The sequence below is a fragment of the Solanum verrucosum genome, unplaced genomic scaffold (assembly GCF_900185275.1).
Source record: "Solanum verrucosum unplaced genomic scaffold, falcon-dt-bn FXZP01000108.1, whole genome shotgun sequence".
NCBI classification, from domain to species: domain Eukaryota; kingdom Viridiplantae; phylum Streptophyta; class Magnoliopsida; order Solanales; family Solanaceae; genus Solanum; species Solanum verrucosum.
Window position 1 is genome coordinate 2,393,514 of NW_026020274.1, and position 15,693 is coordinate 2,409,206.

Here is a 15,693-nt window from a genome sequence, read left to right on the forward strand (position 1 = left end):
TTGAATGTCAATTTGAGTTATCCAATATAATACATAAATTCAGTCATAATGTGTTAACCACTTAATCTATTGGGAGTAGTAAAATACCGAGTTGGACTAGGGTTCAACGTACCCAAATAGTCCCAGAACTACTAGCCACGTAGGTTGTAAGTCCCCTATGTGGGCATCATTTCAGTGATCACGCCAGCATGCCTCTATACCTCTGGTAGGGTATATTGCGTCCTCTCGATGGGGCGTATATATCGGACTCCACATTTAGCTCATGTGGTTTTATTATCGAATATTAGTAGCTCCCACAATTCAGTCAGATTCTATTGTATTGACCATATATCAGTATATTCAGTATTACAGTCTCAACATGTTATAAATCGGTCATTGCATTTAGTTAGCTCAGTATTCAGTATCTATGACAGGTTTAGATTATGCTCTTGCTTTATTGCTTGTTCAGTTATATATTTATTTCAGCTTTATTCTATCCTGCATGCTCAGTACCTTTCAATACTGACGCATACTCTGCGCTACATCTTCTCGTGATGTAGGTTCCGATTCTCAACATCCAAATCACGCTTAGATCGGGTCCCTATCTTCAGTTCAACATCATCAGTGGTGAGTCTTCATTCTTCAAGGACAACAATCATGCTATCTTTTCATTATTTCAGTCTTTTAGTTTTAGTTTTGCTAGACTTGGTTGGGGCATGTCCCAACACTTCTAGTCAGTTAGAGGCTATTTTCAAACATAGTTAGATTCAACTTAGTATTTGAGTTTGATGTTTTTTTTGTATTAAACTCTCAGATTTGATATTCAGTTTTAGTATATGGGTATTCCCCATCATTTCAGATTTATTTATTATTAGCTTCCGCATTAGTTTTATTTCTCAGTTTATCTTTAGTATGATCATGATTATGCCAGTAGGGTTATCTTGGGGTCACTTATGATCCTAGGTCCCGTGTCTGCGTCTCGGGGGTAGCTTGGGGCATGACAACTTGGTATCAGAACACTAGGTTTAAGTGTCCTAGGATGTCTGAAAAGCCACACTAAGTAGAGTCCTTTTCATGGGTGTAAAGTGCACCACATCTAATGAGAGGGAGACTACAAAGTGTTTTAGGAAAAATCTTCATTTTCCTGTTACTCTTATCGTGCGTAAGGTATGATCTAATTCCATTCTAACTTAACGTTCTACGTTTCAGTGATCATGCCTCCTCGTAGAGCTAACGCCAGGAACGTAAACGCAACTCCTTCGGTCCCAGATCAAGAAGTTTTGAATGCAGAGTTCTGGAACGCCATTCAGATGTTGGCTCAGAAAGTTGCCAACTAGAACAATCAACGGGTTCCAGTTCCAGCAGACACAAATGTTGGGTCAGCTGCAGCTAGAGAGCGAGATTTTGTTAGGATGAATCCGCCAGAGTTCTTAGGATCGCAGATTGGTGAGGATCCCCAAAACTTCATTGATGAGGTCAAGAAGATCTTTGAAGTGATGCATGTAACTGGGAATGATCAAGTTGAGTTAGCATCTTACCAACTTAAGGATGTGGCTCATATCTGGTACACTCAGTGGAAAGAGAGCAGGGGTACAAATGTAGCTCCTATCACTTGGGATTGCTTTAGTGAGACTTTTCTGGACAAATTCTTCCCATGAGAGCTAAGGGAGGCAAAAGCTCAGGAATTTATGAACTTAAGGCAAGGTAGCATGACAGTCCAAGAGTATGGGCTCAAGTTTACCCAACTTTCCAGGTATGCTCCTCACATGGTTGCTGATTCCAGGGCTCAGATGAATAAGTTCCTATATGGAGTGTCAGACTTGGTAAAGACAGAGTGTAGGAATGTCATGTTCCTGGAAAATATGAACACCTCTAGGCTCATGACTCATGCTAAGCAAGTTGAGGGTGATAAGCTTAGGGAACATACTTGTAACATCCGGCATTTTGAAATAATTGAAGAGGCTTAGAATTGGAAATTTTCATTTTTGGAAAGAATTTTAAAAATTTGGAAAATTGGTTGTATGGGAAATCAGTGAGTTTTTGGCCAACTTTGAGCAGTCATAACTCCTAGATCAGGATGAGTTAAGAGTAGTTACAGTTATGATTGCAGATATTGTGGAATGATCTTTCCAACGCCACCGAGTTTGCTCGATTCCGAGTTCGTATGAGTGAGTTATGCCCTTTGGAAGTTGGACAGTTGGCAGGGAAATCCGTCCGAAAATTTTAAGGGCATTTTGGTCTTTTCACTAACCAATTCCTTTGGTTATATTATTGTGTTAGGATGATTTGTGGATCATTTTTGTCCCTTTTTAAAAGAGTAAGAGCTAGGGCTTGAGAGAAGAAGAAGAGAAGAAGAGGAGAAGAAGAGAAGAAAGAGGAGATCAAGCAAGTTCCGTCGTGGATATCGTCGGGGGTGATCCCTAGCAAGGTATGTGAGTCTTTAGTGTGGGTTGATCCTTTCCCCCACACCCCAAACTCATCATTATTGAGAAAGATTGGATATGTTGTTGAAGTTGTTGAAGTTGTTAGTTGTTGTTGATTGTGATGTTGAAGCTATTGTTGATTGGACATGTTTTCCAGTTGTGTTTTTGAGTTATAATCTACTGTATGTTAAGGGGTTTATGGTTCTAAGTGTTTGGTGTTGGAACCTTGGAAGTTTGGAAGGTTTAGAGTTGGAGAAACAAGGGAGAAAAGTCGAGTTTTCTGGGCAAGGGGTCGGCGCGTCGCGCCTGCCAGCGCGCCCCAAAAGGGGTTCTAAAGTTTCCCCCTTGGGGCAGCGTGCCTCTCAGTATGCCAGCAGGCCCTCTCTGAAGTTTTTGGTCTGGCGCTCCGCGCGCCAAGAGCACCAAGCTTTTCCCTTCCTTCCCCACTTTCTCATGCTTGTTCCTAGGTATTATACCTATGTTCCCTAGTTGTTTCCAACACCCCAAAGTGTTTCTAAACATCCCGAACTCATCTAAATACGTGTGATCATATACCTTGAATCCATAATTCAATTCAAGGCGAGTTAGTATCAAGCAAAGGTGAAGTTAGAGTCAAGTCAAGCAAGGTTTAAAAGTAAGTTCAAGCAAGTTTATAAAGTTATTCAAGAGTCTTAATTGAATGCTTTAACTTAATTTTAAGGTTCAAGTTTCAAGCCAAGTTAAGTATAGAGTTTCAAGTCAAGCAAAGAGTCTCAAGTTTCAAGCCGAGTAAAGAGTATAGAGTTTCAAGTCAAGTAAAGAGTTTCCAGTTAAGTCAAGAGTTTCGAGATAAGTCAAGAGTCAAGAGTTGAGTTCATTTCTCAAAAGTAATTAGGGAACTAAGTATTTCCCAAAGAAGTTTATAAGTGTTTTCACATTTAAGTTGAGAGGAAACTGAGATTTCCAAAAGTGTTTTGAGAAGTTTGAGCACTATCTCTTTTAAAAAGAAAAGATGAGTTTTGCAAAAGAGTTTCTAAAATATGATTAGTATGACAAATCGAGTATGTCATCAATGTTTAAACAGTATGGTCTCTAGATATACCATCAATGTTTAAGCAGTATGAATATCCCGAGTCATCAATGATCATATTAAAAATATGGTTTTGATTTGTTCTTTTTAAAAAGAGTTTTCAAGTGCCTTCGGGCTAAGTTTTGAGTAATTATCTCAACTAAAGAAAGATGTGTTTAAAACACTTATGAGCTAAAGTATTTTTTTGGGAGTAGTCTTGAGCACCGAATTGGGGACACGAGTTCATATTAACTCAACTCTCCATAAGAACCATGTAGCCAAACATGGGATTTCTCGGATCATACTTTTTAGATGATCACGAAAGTTAAGCTAGTGGATCCATTAAGCAAAAGTTAAAGTAAGGTCCTATATCGACGGCAAGGCATAGGATGGTCCTTGGGCAACGTGAGTTAAAACGTTGTATCACCACTTAGTTTCATAATGGTGGTTATCGATTAGAGAAACTCCCACATCATTAGAAATAGCTTGGTTCCTCGATAAGTTCTGCTTAGTATGGATGGGGGTATGGGACTTCATTCATGCATTGCACAAGTAGACTTTGAGAGGAAGCATGGTATTTTTCATGATATTATAAATATGATTTTTACGTCATGTTTTAAATAGTTTTACAAAGCTTTATATATATTGCATGTGTCTTAATGCTTTATATTGAGTTAAGTTATTCTTGAGTTGAACAGAGCCAAAGTAAGTTCTCTTTGTATTCCTTTCAAGCTTAAGTTGTTGTTTAGTGGTCCAGCTCGCATACTCGTACATTCCATGTACTGATGCCAGTTGGCCTGCATCATTTTACGATGCAGACGTAGGTACCCAGGATCAGCATCCAGCACACCGTTGATCCAGTTGAGCACTCCAGAGTCAGTGGTGAGCCTCCTTGCTTTCCGGAGGACTTGGTTATTTGGGTTCTTAAGTTTTGTTTTATTAGGATGTTGCGGGGTCTGTCCCAACATCTATCTCAGTATTTTAGAGGCTTCATAGACAGTCAGTCAGTTAGTTTTGAGTCTCTTATCTATGTACATATGTAAATATTCTATTTTGAGACTCGAGTTGCCTTTTTGGCTAGATTTGTATCATTTAAGTTGTCTTATGACCTTCCATTGCATTGAGTTATTTTGTTGAGTTAAGTTTCCACTGAGTTAAGAAAGTCAGGCCAAGGGTTCGCTTGGGGCCATCAATGGTCTCCGAGTGCCGGTCCCGCCCAGGGTGAAGGCTCGGAGCGTGACAAGACTAAAGAGAACAAGAAGGATAGGGCAGGCATCTATGACTATTCTCAACAGAAATTGGGTGGTGGTAATCACTCGTAGAGTCAGCAAAAATTTTCAGCCCCTACCTCTTCATCAGCTAGTGTTCCATCTTCCAAGTTTAGACAAGATTAGAAAAGTAGGGCATCAGACTCTAAGTCTCAGGGAACTGTTTCAGGTACCAAAACCTACCCAACCTTCTTTAAGTTTGGTAAGAACCATCCGGGAGAGTGCCTTGCAGAGAATGAAGAATGCTTTGGGTTTGGTCAGTCTGGTCACAGGTTGAAAGATTGTCCGGGTCAAGGAGGTAATAATGGTAATGCTCAGTCCACAACTTCAGTAGCACCAGCAGGTTGCCCGACTCAGCAGGGTAACTTATCTGGTATAGGTGGCGGCCAGTGCTAAAACAGGTTGTATGTTCTCCAGGCTCGCCAGGATCAAGAAGATTCTTCTGATGTAGTCACTGGTATGCTACGAGTTTTTGATCTTGACGTTTATGCATTGTTAGATCCAGGGGTTACTTTGTCTTTTGTAACTCCTTATATAGCGGTCAAATTCAGTATTAGCCCAGAAACTCTCTCAGAGCCCTTCTCAGTCTCTACTGCAGTCGGTGACCCAGTTATAACTAGACGGGTATACAGAAATTGCCCTATCACAGTCTATCAGAAAGTCACCTCAGCAGATCTTGTAGAGTTAGAAATGGTAGACTTCGATGTCATTCTAGGCATGGATTGGTTACATTCCTGTTATGCCTCAATCGATTGTAGAACTAGGATTGTTCGTTTTCAGTTTCCAGACGAACCAATCTTAGAATGGAAGGGTAATAGCTTAGCACCTATGGGTTAATTCATTTCTTACCTTAAGGCTAGAAAGATGATCTCTAAGGGTTATCTCTATCATCTAGTTCGGGTTAAGGATTCAAGCTCTGAAACCCCAATTCTTGAGTCAGTTCCTATGGTTAATGAGTTCCCAGAAGTGTTTCTAGAAGATCTTCCCGGAGTTCCTCCCGATAGGGAAATCAAATTTGGAATTGACCTCCTTCCAGATGCCTAACCTATTTCTATTCCTCCTTATAGAATGGATCCAGTTGAGCTTAATGAATTGACGGAGCAGTTGAAAGACCTTCTAGATAAGGGCTTCATCAAACCTAGTATTTCGCCATGGGGTTCACTAGTGTTGTTCATAAAGAAGAAAGACGGTTCTCTCATAATGTGCATTGAATATAGGCAGTTGAACAATGTCACAATCAAGAATAAGTATCCCATCCCCAGGATTGATGACTTGTTTGACTAACTTCAGAGTGCTAGTCATTTCTCAAAGATAGACCTCAGATCGGGTTATAATCAGCTCAAGGTCAGAGATAGTGACATTCCAAAGACAGCCTTCAGAACTTGGTATGGTCATTATGAATTTGTAGTTATGTCATTTGGACTAACCAATGCTCCTCCAACTTTCATGGACTTGATAAACAGAGTGTTCAAGCACTACTTGGACTTGTTCGTTATCATCTTTATTGATGATATCCTTATTTACTCTAGAAATAAGGAAGAACATGCGAGTCATTTGAGAGTTGTTCTGCAGACTCTCAAAGATCGCCAGTTATTCGCTAAATTTAACAAGTGCAAGTTTTGGTTGCAGTCGATAACTTTTCTTGGGCATATAGTGTCTAGTGAAAGGATTCGAGTAGATTCCCAGAAAATAGAGGTAGTGAAATAATGGCCCAGACCTACCTCTCTTATCGATATCAGAAGTTTTTTGGGTCTAGCGGTCTATTATAGAAGGTTCGTGGAAGGATTTTCATCCATAGCCTCACCATTGACTAGGTTGACTCAGAAGATGGTCAAGTTTCAGTGGTTAGATGATTGTGAGAAAAGCTTCGCAGAATTGAAAACTAGGTTGACTACAACTCATGTTTTGACTCTACTAGAAGGTTCAGACGATTATGTGATTTACTGTGATGCATCCAGAGTCGGCCTAGGTTGTGTGTTGATGCAGTGAGGTAAGTTTATAGCTTATGCTTCTAGATAGCTTAAGGTGCATGGGAAGAATTATCCGACTCATGATCTCGAGCTTGCAACAGTGTTGTTTGCACTAAAGATTTGAAGACATTACTTGTATGGTGTTCACGTAGATGTGTTCAGCGACCATAAGAGTCTTCAATATGTGTTCACCCAGAAAGAGTTGAATCTTCGTGAGAGAAGATAGCTAGAGTTCCTCAAGGATTATGATATGAGTGTGCATTACCATCTTGGTAAGGCAAATGTAGTAGAAGATGTTCTTAGCATATTATCCATGGGTAGTGTAGCACATGTTGATGAAGAAAGAAAGAAGCTAGCAAAGGATGTTCATAGACTTGCTCGCCTAGGAGTTCGTCTTATGAGCATATCAGATAGTGGTGTAACGATTTAGAATAGGGCAGAATCTTCTTTGGTAGTGAAAGTTAAGGAAAATCAAGACAGTGATCCAATATTCCTCGAACTCAAGGGTGCAGTCCTTCAACAAAGAGTTGAGGTTTTCTCCAAAAGGGGAGATGGTGTGTTTCGCTACCACGGTCGATTATGTGGTCCTAATGTGAGCGAGTTGAGACAACATATTCTTGTAAAGGCCCATAACTCCAGATATTTTATCCGTCCAGGCGCTACTAAGATGTACCACAATCTGCGGGAAGTTTATTGGTGGAATGGTATATATGAAAAGAGATATAACAGATTTTGTGGCTAAGTCCCCCAATTGCCAGCAAGTCAAGGTAGAACATTAGAAACCATGAGGTATGACTCTAGATATTAACATTCCTACTCGGAAGTGGGAAGTGATCAGCATGGACATCATCACAGGTTTACTTCGTACTCACAGACAACATGACTCCATTTGGGTGATAGTTGATAGAGTTACTAAGTCTTCTCGCTTTTAGGTGGCAAGACTACAGATTCGACGAAGGACTACGCCAAGCTTTATATTAATGAGATTGTGAGGTTGCATGGGGTTCCTTTTTCTATCATCTCAGATAGAGGTCCTCAGTTTACCGCTCATTTCTGGAAGTCATTCCAAAAAGGTCTTAGTACTCAGGTTAATCTTAGCACAACATTTCATCCATAGACGGATGGTTAGGCAGAGCGCACCATTCAGACCTTAGAGGACATGTTGAAGCTTATGTGATCAATTTCAAGGGTAGTTGGGATGATCACCTTCCTCATAGAGAGTTCACCTACAACAATAATTATCATTCTAGCATCCAGATGGCCCCTTATGACGCATTGTATGGGCGTAGATGCAGATCTCCTGTTGGTTGGTTTGAAGTAGGTGAAGCAGCCTTGATAGGGCCATATTCTATGGAGAAAGTGCAACTCATTAGAGATAGACTTAAGATAGCCCAGAGTCGCCAGAAGTCTTATGTAGGTGTAAGGAGAAGGGAACTAGAGTTCCAAGTTGATGATTGGGTTTTCCTAAAAGTGTCACCTATGAAGGGGGTGATGAGATTTGGCAAGAAAGGGAAGCTCAGTCCCAGATACGTAGGCCCTTACCGTATCTTGAAATTGATTGGTAAAGTGGCTTATGAGCTAGAGTTGCTAGTAGATTTAGCAACAGTGCATCCAGTCTTTCACATTTCACTATTGAAGAAGTGTATGGGTGATCCAACATCCATGGTGCCATTAGATAGTGTGACTGTAAAAAATAGCCTTTCTTATAAGGATGTACCAGTTGAGGTTCTTGATCGTCAGGTTAGAAGGTTGAGAAACAAAGAAGTCGCTTCAGTCAAGGTTTTGTGGAGGAGTCAGTCCATAGAGGGAGCTACTTGGGAAGCAGAAGAAGCCATGAAGTCCAAGTACCCTCACCTCTTTCCTTCCGATTCCACTCCAACTTGAGGTAATAGTTCCTCTTCAATTTTTCAGTTATTCATGCGTAGATTCAGTGTTAGTAGCATGTTCCTTCAGTTTGTACTTACATTTTCAGCGTATTTGCATGTTTTGGAACTCAGTTAAGTCAGAAATCAGTTTTCAATGTTTAGTGGTAGGGTTTGTAGCTCTTTCCCTCAATTCCAGCTAGTTTAGTCTTCATTCGAGGACGAATGTTCCCAAGGGGGAGATAATGTAACACCTCATATCCTAGATAGACCAGAATGCAGATTTCCAGAAGTGCAGGTGCCACCTACTGATCGTAGGTTGGACCAGAGTCCGTGGAACGTGGTCCACAGAAAAAAAAACCCAGAAAACCTCGATCATAGGTGGGACCACGGTCTGTGGATCAAGGTCTCTAGAAAACTCAAAGATCCCGACCCACGACCAGGACCTATAGACCGTAGGTTGGACCACAATCTGTAGATCTTGGCTCACAGATCCCAGTCTTTGAGCCAAACGATGAAGGACCAGGACAGACTGTAGGTAGGACCACGGTCCGTGGACCAGGTTCATCCGTCACTCCGACAACAGTTAAGTCGGGGGTCTTTTGGTCTTTTCCTATTTTGTTTAACTTTAAACTACGTCGTTTAGATCCTCAATTATGAGGTTTTAGTCAGTTTAAGCCTAGAAATATAACTAGAACTTACCTTAGTCAAAATCATTAATCAAAACTTAGAAATTTAGAAGCATAAGAAAAGAAAGATGTGACCAACCCTAGTTCAAGAACGCAGTAAGATTCCATCAGTTCCATCCCAAAAATCGAAAGATTTCTCCATGAAATTCATCACCAGATATGTGGGATTTCACTAGTGGGTTCCTTTCACCCATTAGGCCCCTAAAATTCAGTCAGATTCTTGATTCCCTTATCATGACTAGACCTAGGGTTTCCAGAACTTCAGTAGATTACCATGAATGAGTTATTTACATGTTCCAAATCAGATTACCATGTTATTACGTCGTGTCTTGCATGAATTTCATAACCCTAGCTATGTATTTCTTTAGTTCTTGAATTACACATGCTAGGTCAGATATTTCAGTTATATTAGATATTCATGCCTCAGTTATGGAATGTGTCATTATCAATATATTATTGCGCATTCTTTGTTTGCATGTCAGTTTGAGCTATCCAGTATAATACATAAATTCAGTCATAATGTGTTAACCACTTAATCTATTGGGAGTAGTATAATACCGAGTTGGACTAGGGTTCAGCGCACCCAAATAGTCCCAGAACTACTAGCCACGTAGGTTGTAAGTCCCCTCTGTGGGCATCATTTCAGTGATCACGCCAGCATGCCTCTACACCTCTGGCAGAGTATATTGGGTCCTCTCAATGGGGCGTATACATCGGACTCCACATTTAGCTCATGTGGTTTTATTATCCGTTATTAGTAGCTCCCACAGTTCAGTCAAATTCTATTGTATTGACAATTTATCAATATATTCAGTATTTCAGTCTCAACATGTTATAAATCGGTCATTGCATTTAGTATTCAGTATCTATGACAGGTTTAGATTATGTTCTTGCTTTATTGCTTGTTCAGTTATATGTTTAATCCAACTTTATCCTATCATGCATGCTCAGTACTTTTCAAGTACTGACGCATACTCTGCGTTACATCTTCTCGTGATGTAGGTTCAGGTTCTCAGCATCCATATCACGCTTAGATCGGTTCCCGATCTCCAGTTCAGCAGCATCAGTGGTGAGTCCTCATTCTTCGAGGACAACAATCATGCTATCTTTTCATTATTTCAGTCTTTTAGTTTCAGTTTTGCTGGCCTTAACTGGGGCATGTCCCAACACTTTTAGTCAGTTAGAGGCTATTTTCAGACATAGTTAGATTCAACTTAGTATCTTAGTTTGATGTTTCTTTTGTATTAAACTCTAAAATTTGATATTCAGTTTTAGTATATGGGTATTCCCCATCATTTCAGATTTATTTATTATTAGCTTCTGCATCAGTTTTATTTCTCAGTTTATCTTTAGTATGCTCATCATTATGCCAGCAGGGTTAGCTTGGGATCACTTGTGATCCTAGGTCCCGTGTCCGCATCTCGGGGATAGCTCGGGGTGTGACAGTGTTGTCATGAAAGGTTGTGCACCAACCACATCAGAGTTGGCAGACTTTTGACAGTTGTCTTTTTGTCCTTTTCTCGTACGCAGACTTTCCGGGACTAGGTCCCTTGCTGCGTTCTTTGATGCTTGAGTTCTTGAAAAAGACTTGCTAGCTTTCTCTCTTTTTGAATGAATAATGTTGTTTGTTTATTGTTGTATGTATCAGTTACCAACAAGGGTTTTGACCACTTAAACAAACAACTTCGTCCGCCCTTTCTATTGGTGAAGTACGCTGCACATCTCACCAACCAATGTGACAAGACAGCTGTAAAGATAGCTAGTTTTACAGTTGTGCACCACTTTGAATTTGGACGGAAGTACTCTGCCAAGGACCGGGTCCCTACATTTGTGAGGATCATCACCAGAGGGTAAGTCCAAAGCAGTCTAATGATCAACTTCAATATCCATTGAATAACAGATAATTTCTAGATGTGAGAAACGTCTTTGCTTATTTTGGGCACTCATAAACTCACTTGTTCTATTAATAGGTGGCTTAATTAATTCTTCTTAATCCTTGGAGTACAAGCAACTTCAATTCCTAATATATACTAACTTGAATAGCCTATTAGTATTTAACGAAATTAATTATAAATAATATCACTCAATTTTGAGATGAGCACATACGTGGATTGCTACGTACTAGGTAAAATTTGGTAATTGCCTTTAATTTAAACTTGTATAAAATTGAACAAATAGTCCTACATGACAATTTTGTATCCTATGTGTATTATGCGTGTATCATGTCATGTAGGACACATGTATCTATTTGCTCAATTTTATACAAGTTTGGATGACTATTTGTGCACATCCAAAGTTGGAGACCATAAATGTCAGCTAAAACTACGTTAAGGGCATATTTATGTATTATGAATTATTTTTTAATTACTACTAATTTAGTAATTCTAATACAAGAATGATTTTTTTTAAAAAAAATCTAATACGAGAAAATAGAATCTAGATGATTGCCGTGTACGGGGATTGAGGAGTTTGAATCCTAGCTTTTCCTCATCAATTGATCTTCGCAATGGATTCGTCTTAGGTAAATGTAAGTTTCGAATTTGTTTGATGAACCATCAATTTAGACTCGTTTTAATCCCAATCAGAAATTTCTTGCCAATTTTATGAACGATTTTAACTTGGACTCCGTAGATATAACAGTGATGTCTGAATTCGCAAAATAAATACTACTTATTTGAAGTCGTTACAAGATGGCTGATGCAATGGATATTCAAACACTTGTTATTGACTGCGGAAGTGGAATGACCAAGGTTAGTTAGAAATAAACTGATTGCAATTTCAGTTCTATAATTGGTGTTAACTCTGTCCTTTATTTGTTCAGGCTGGATTTGCTGGGGATGATTCTCCCAGGGCTATTTTCCCAAGTATAGTTGGTCGTCCTCGTCATACTGGCATCATGGTTGAAATGGGAGGAAAAACTGCTTATGTTGGTGATCAAGCTCTGGGTAGAAGAATTTTTTTGTCTCGGAATTATCCCATTGAAGAGGGCGTAGTAAGAAACTGGGATGATATAGAGAAAATCTGGCATCATACGTTTTACCATGAACTCCGTGTCTCTCCTGCGGAGCATCCTGTTCTTCTGACTGAGGCACCATTTAATCCCAAGCCTAACCGAGAGAAAATGACTCAAGTCATGTTTGAGACATTCAATGTTCCAGCCATGTATGTTGAAAATCAGGCCGTTCTTTCTCTGTTAGCTAATGGTCGTACAAATGGTAAGAGTTAAGCAGAATTGAATACCGACATAAGCTAGTTTTCTTCTATTGGTTTAGTTAGTAATACTAATTTCATTTGTTGTTTTGCAACAAGGTATTGTGGTTGATTCTGGCGATACTGTGAGCCACACTATCCCTGTATATGAGGGACATGCTATTTCCGATGCTATCTCATTGTTAAATCTTGGTGGTTGTCATCTTACCCAGTATCTTGTGAAACAAACGGAGAGTTATTATCATCTAGCTATCATTGCTGGTCCATCACTAATTGTTCGTGATATGAAGAAAACAATTGGTTATGTTGCACTGGATTTTGAACAGGAGATTGACAAGGCAAAAAAATGCTCAAAATCAGTTGAGAAGGGGTATGAGCTTCCTTCTGGCCATATCGTTAATATTGGTGCTGAGCGGTTCCGTTGTCCTGAAGCCTTATTCCAGCCATCATTGGTTGGAATGGAAGCGACGGGAATTCATGAAAAAGCTTACAACTCAATCATGAGATGCAACGTTGATATTAGGAAAGATTTATTTGCAAACATTGTGCTTAGTGGTGGCTCAACTTTGTTTCCTGGCTTAGCAGAACGTATGACCAAGGAAATCACTGCTCTTGCTCCGAGCCACACGAAGATCAAGGTGTTTGCACCACCTGAGAGGAAGTACAGCACCTGGATAGGAGGATCAGTTCTCGCTTCACTCAGTACTTTCCAACAAGTTAGTTTATTTTTGCTTTATTTGATGGATCAATAAATCAACCGATTAAGTCCTAAGTCTCAAATAATTGGTTCTAACTGTGATTGTCTTCTTGTTAATTCTTAATTTAAGTGCTAATATCTTCGTCACGTGCAGATGTGTATAACAAATAGGGAATATGATGAATTTGGTCCCTCAATTGTCCACAGGAAGTGTCTCTAAACTTGGTGAGAACTTCAAATCTCTGTTGTTAAATTTCGTCAAATGAATGCTTCATTTAAGTTACAGTGATCTACCTGTTCCTTTTTTTTTGAAGTGATGCTCAATCCCATGAGTAGTCTGTTGCCATTCTTGCTTGGCGGGCTTTTTCCTTTTCTTTATAATTTAGCTAGTAAGCAGGAAATGGGTGGATTGTCTGTTACTAAGTGCCTATATTGCATTAGGTTGAGAACATTTGGTTATATTAGCAGACTTTTCAGTAGTATCGGTAAGCGGTTGTGAAATTGCAGAACGGTTAATTTATGTTTTCATGCTTTTCTACTTGAGTTCGGATTGGACTTCCTTAGCTTTGATGATGCTCTGCTCATTTATGTTAACTGGTTTGCAAGCAGAGATTTTTTTTTTTTCATACCTTTCTATTGTTGTAGGTGATAATGAAAGAAAAGGTACAATAGTAGTTGCTTTGTTGTTAGTTCACAACATTATTTATGATTATAGTACACATTGAAAGTAAGTACCGGGGGTAATGTAAAGCATAAGCTCCTGTTAATTGTTGGAAGCTAAAATTAAGTTAATTGTTTTGCAAAAGCATTAACCAAATCATTGCCTTCCCGATACAAGTGAAGTAATGTTGAATCTTTACTTGGTGATTTTGTATACCAGCATTGATCTCCTCCACACGTCGATTTTGTATACCAACATCAAACACATTGTTGCCTTCCCATGGGATGAAGACACTCTTATCTTTGATAATGACAATTGACTAATCTCTAAATGCAGGTTTTCGATGCGATCACTAATGAATCCAGCAACCAGCCACAACTACAGATAGCAAAGTCAAGTTGATGATTTTCTAGCAAAGGAGGGTGATAGGATTAAGTTTTTGGAAGACTTAGAATTTTGACAGTTAGCGGGTTTGAGTTGACATAATAAGAACTATTTTTGTTAGACATGATGTGGTAGCGACAATTACTGAACTACCAATGACAAATGCTTTACCTACTCTGTAATTTTGCGCATTATTATCCAATTCAACAAAAAGAAGGGCGTGGAGGAAGGACAATAACTACTTTCACACCGCCAACATTCAACCATCATTTCAAAACTATACAAACCTTAGCCACTTTTTAATAAAGAAATGAAATTTGAATAGATGTATCCTTAATGAAAATATGGAAAAAAACTCAGCACAATGTATCAGAGTTTTACTATGCAGGGGTTCTGACAAAAGTTTGAGAATTTGAAGTTTATCAGTTCAAAACTCTAAAAAATGATTCATTGAATAATGACTTCTTTTGAAGTTCATGGATAGTGTCATGGGATTTCACTTAATTAGTTGGAAATTCAAGACATTATTTGAGGTATTTATGATAAATTTTACAAAAAAATAAGTGAAAAAATAAATTTGATCATCAAAATAATATACTCCTATTAGCTGAATCATTGAAGTAAAAAAAAAAAAAAATCACTTGTGAGAAGGATCAAGTGTATATCTACATGAACTTTTTTAAAAATAAAAAAGTAAATTTAAAATAAAAATTTTCACCTAGAGATATATATGAGATTTTTATAACGACAGAATGATGCCCTTTTCCCTTTGATTTATTCTTCTCTGCTTACCAGAAAAAGTCTCTTTTTCTCTCACTCCCAATACTGAACGTAAGCTTCAATTCTATCTGATTATCCATTGGATTCAGTGTATTTTGTCTCTGTTTTAATGTGCTTGCTACTTGTTATTAGGAATATTTTTTAATTCTGCTTATGTATCTGATTATCAAAGATGGTTTTATTTATTTGGGTATTTTCCACACTGAATGCGTAGATGATGTCAATAGGTTTTTCTCAATTTCTTGTTAGAAGAGATTTTGTGGGATAATGATTTCATGATCCAAATAATAGTCTCTCTTGCCTCCACAAGGTAGTGGTAAGGTATGCGTACATTTTACCCTTCCCAAACATCACTTGTGGATTTAACTGGGTATGTTATTGTACTCAAACTCAAAGTATATATCTCATGGATTGATTTTTGTGTAAGCCAGAAAAGTTCTTCTATTTTTTCCCCATAAAGGTGCATATGCTTCAATTTTATTTGATGATACATCGGATTTTCGTTCGTTATCAAATTTGATTTCATTATTGGTTGCTCAATGACTTGGTGTTTTGAGTAGTGTTGATTTTAGATTCAGTTGGACACTTGAGTATCACGAAATTGGTTCAGATTAGACACATTAGTGTCCTCACTAAGCACATGTTAAATTCTACTAATACTCAGCATTTTGGTCTTTTTCTTTTTACTGGCAGGAAATTACTCTTTCTTGTGTTAACAGCTG

The 15,693-nt window shown here is 38.7% G+C and overlaps 2 protein-coding genes across 2 annotated transcripts in view; one reads left to right on the forward strand and one right to left on the reverse strand.

Moving 5' to 3' along the window:
* The window catches only part of LOC125833971 (fructose-1,6-bisphosphatase, cytosolic), a 312,269-nt gene that overhangs the window by 131,379 nt on the left and 165,197 nt on the right, over positions 1 to 15,693 (reverse strand). The window lies entirely within an intron of this gene.
* LOC125833988 (actin-100-like) lies at positions 11,918 to 13,366 on the forward strand. The gene is made up of 4 exons (XM_049513163.1): positions 11,918 to 11,989; positions 12,061 to 12,454; positions 12,549 to 13,165; positions 13,301 to 13,366. Exons 1-4 carry the CDS (start codon positions 11,930 to 11,932, stop codon positions 13,364 to 13,366), a joined length of 1,137 nt encoding a protein of 378 aa, XP_049369120.1. The 5' UTR covers positions 11,918 to 11,929.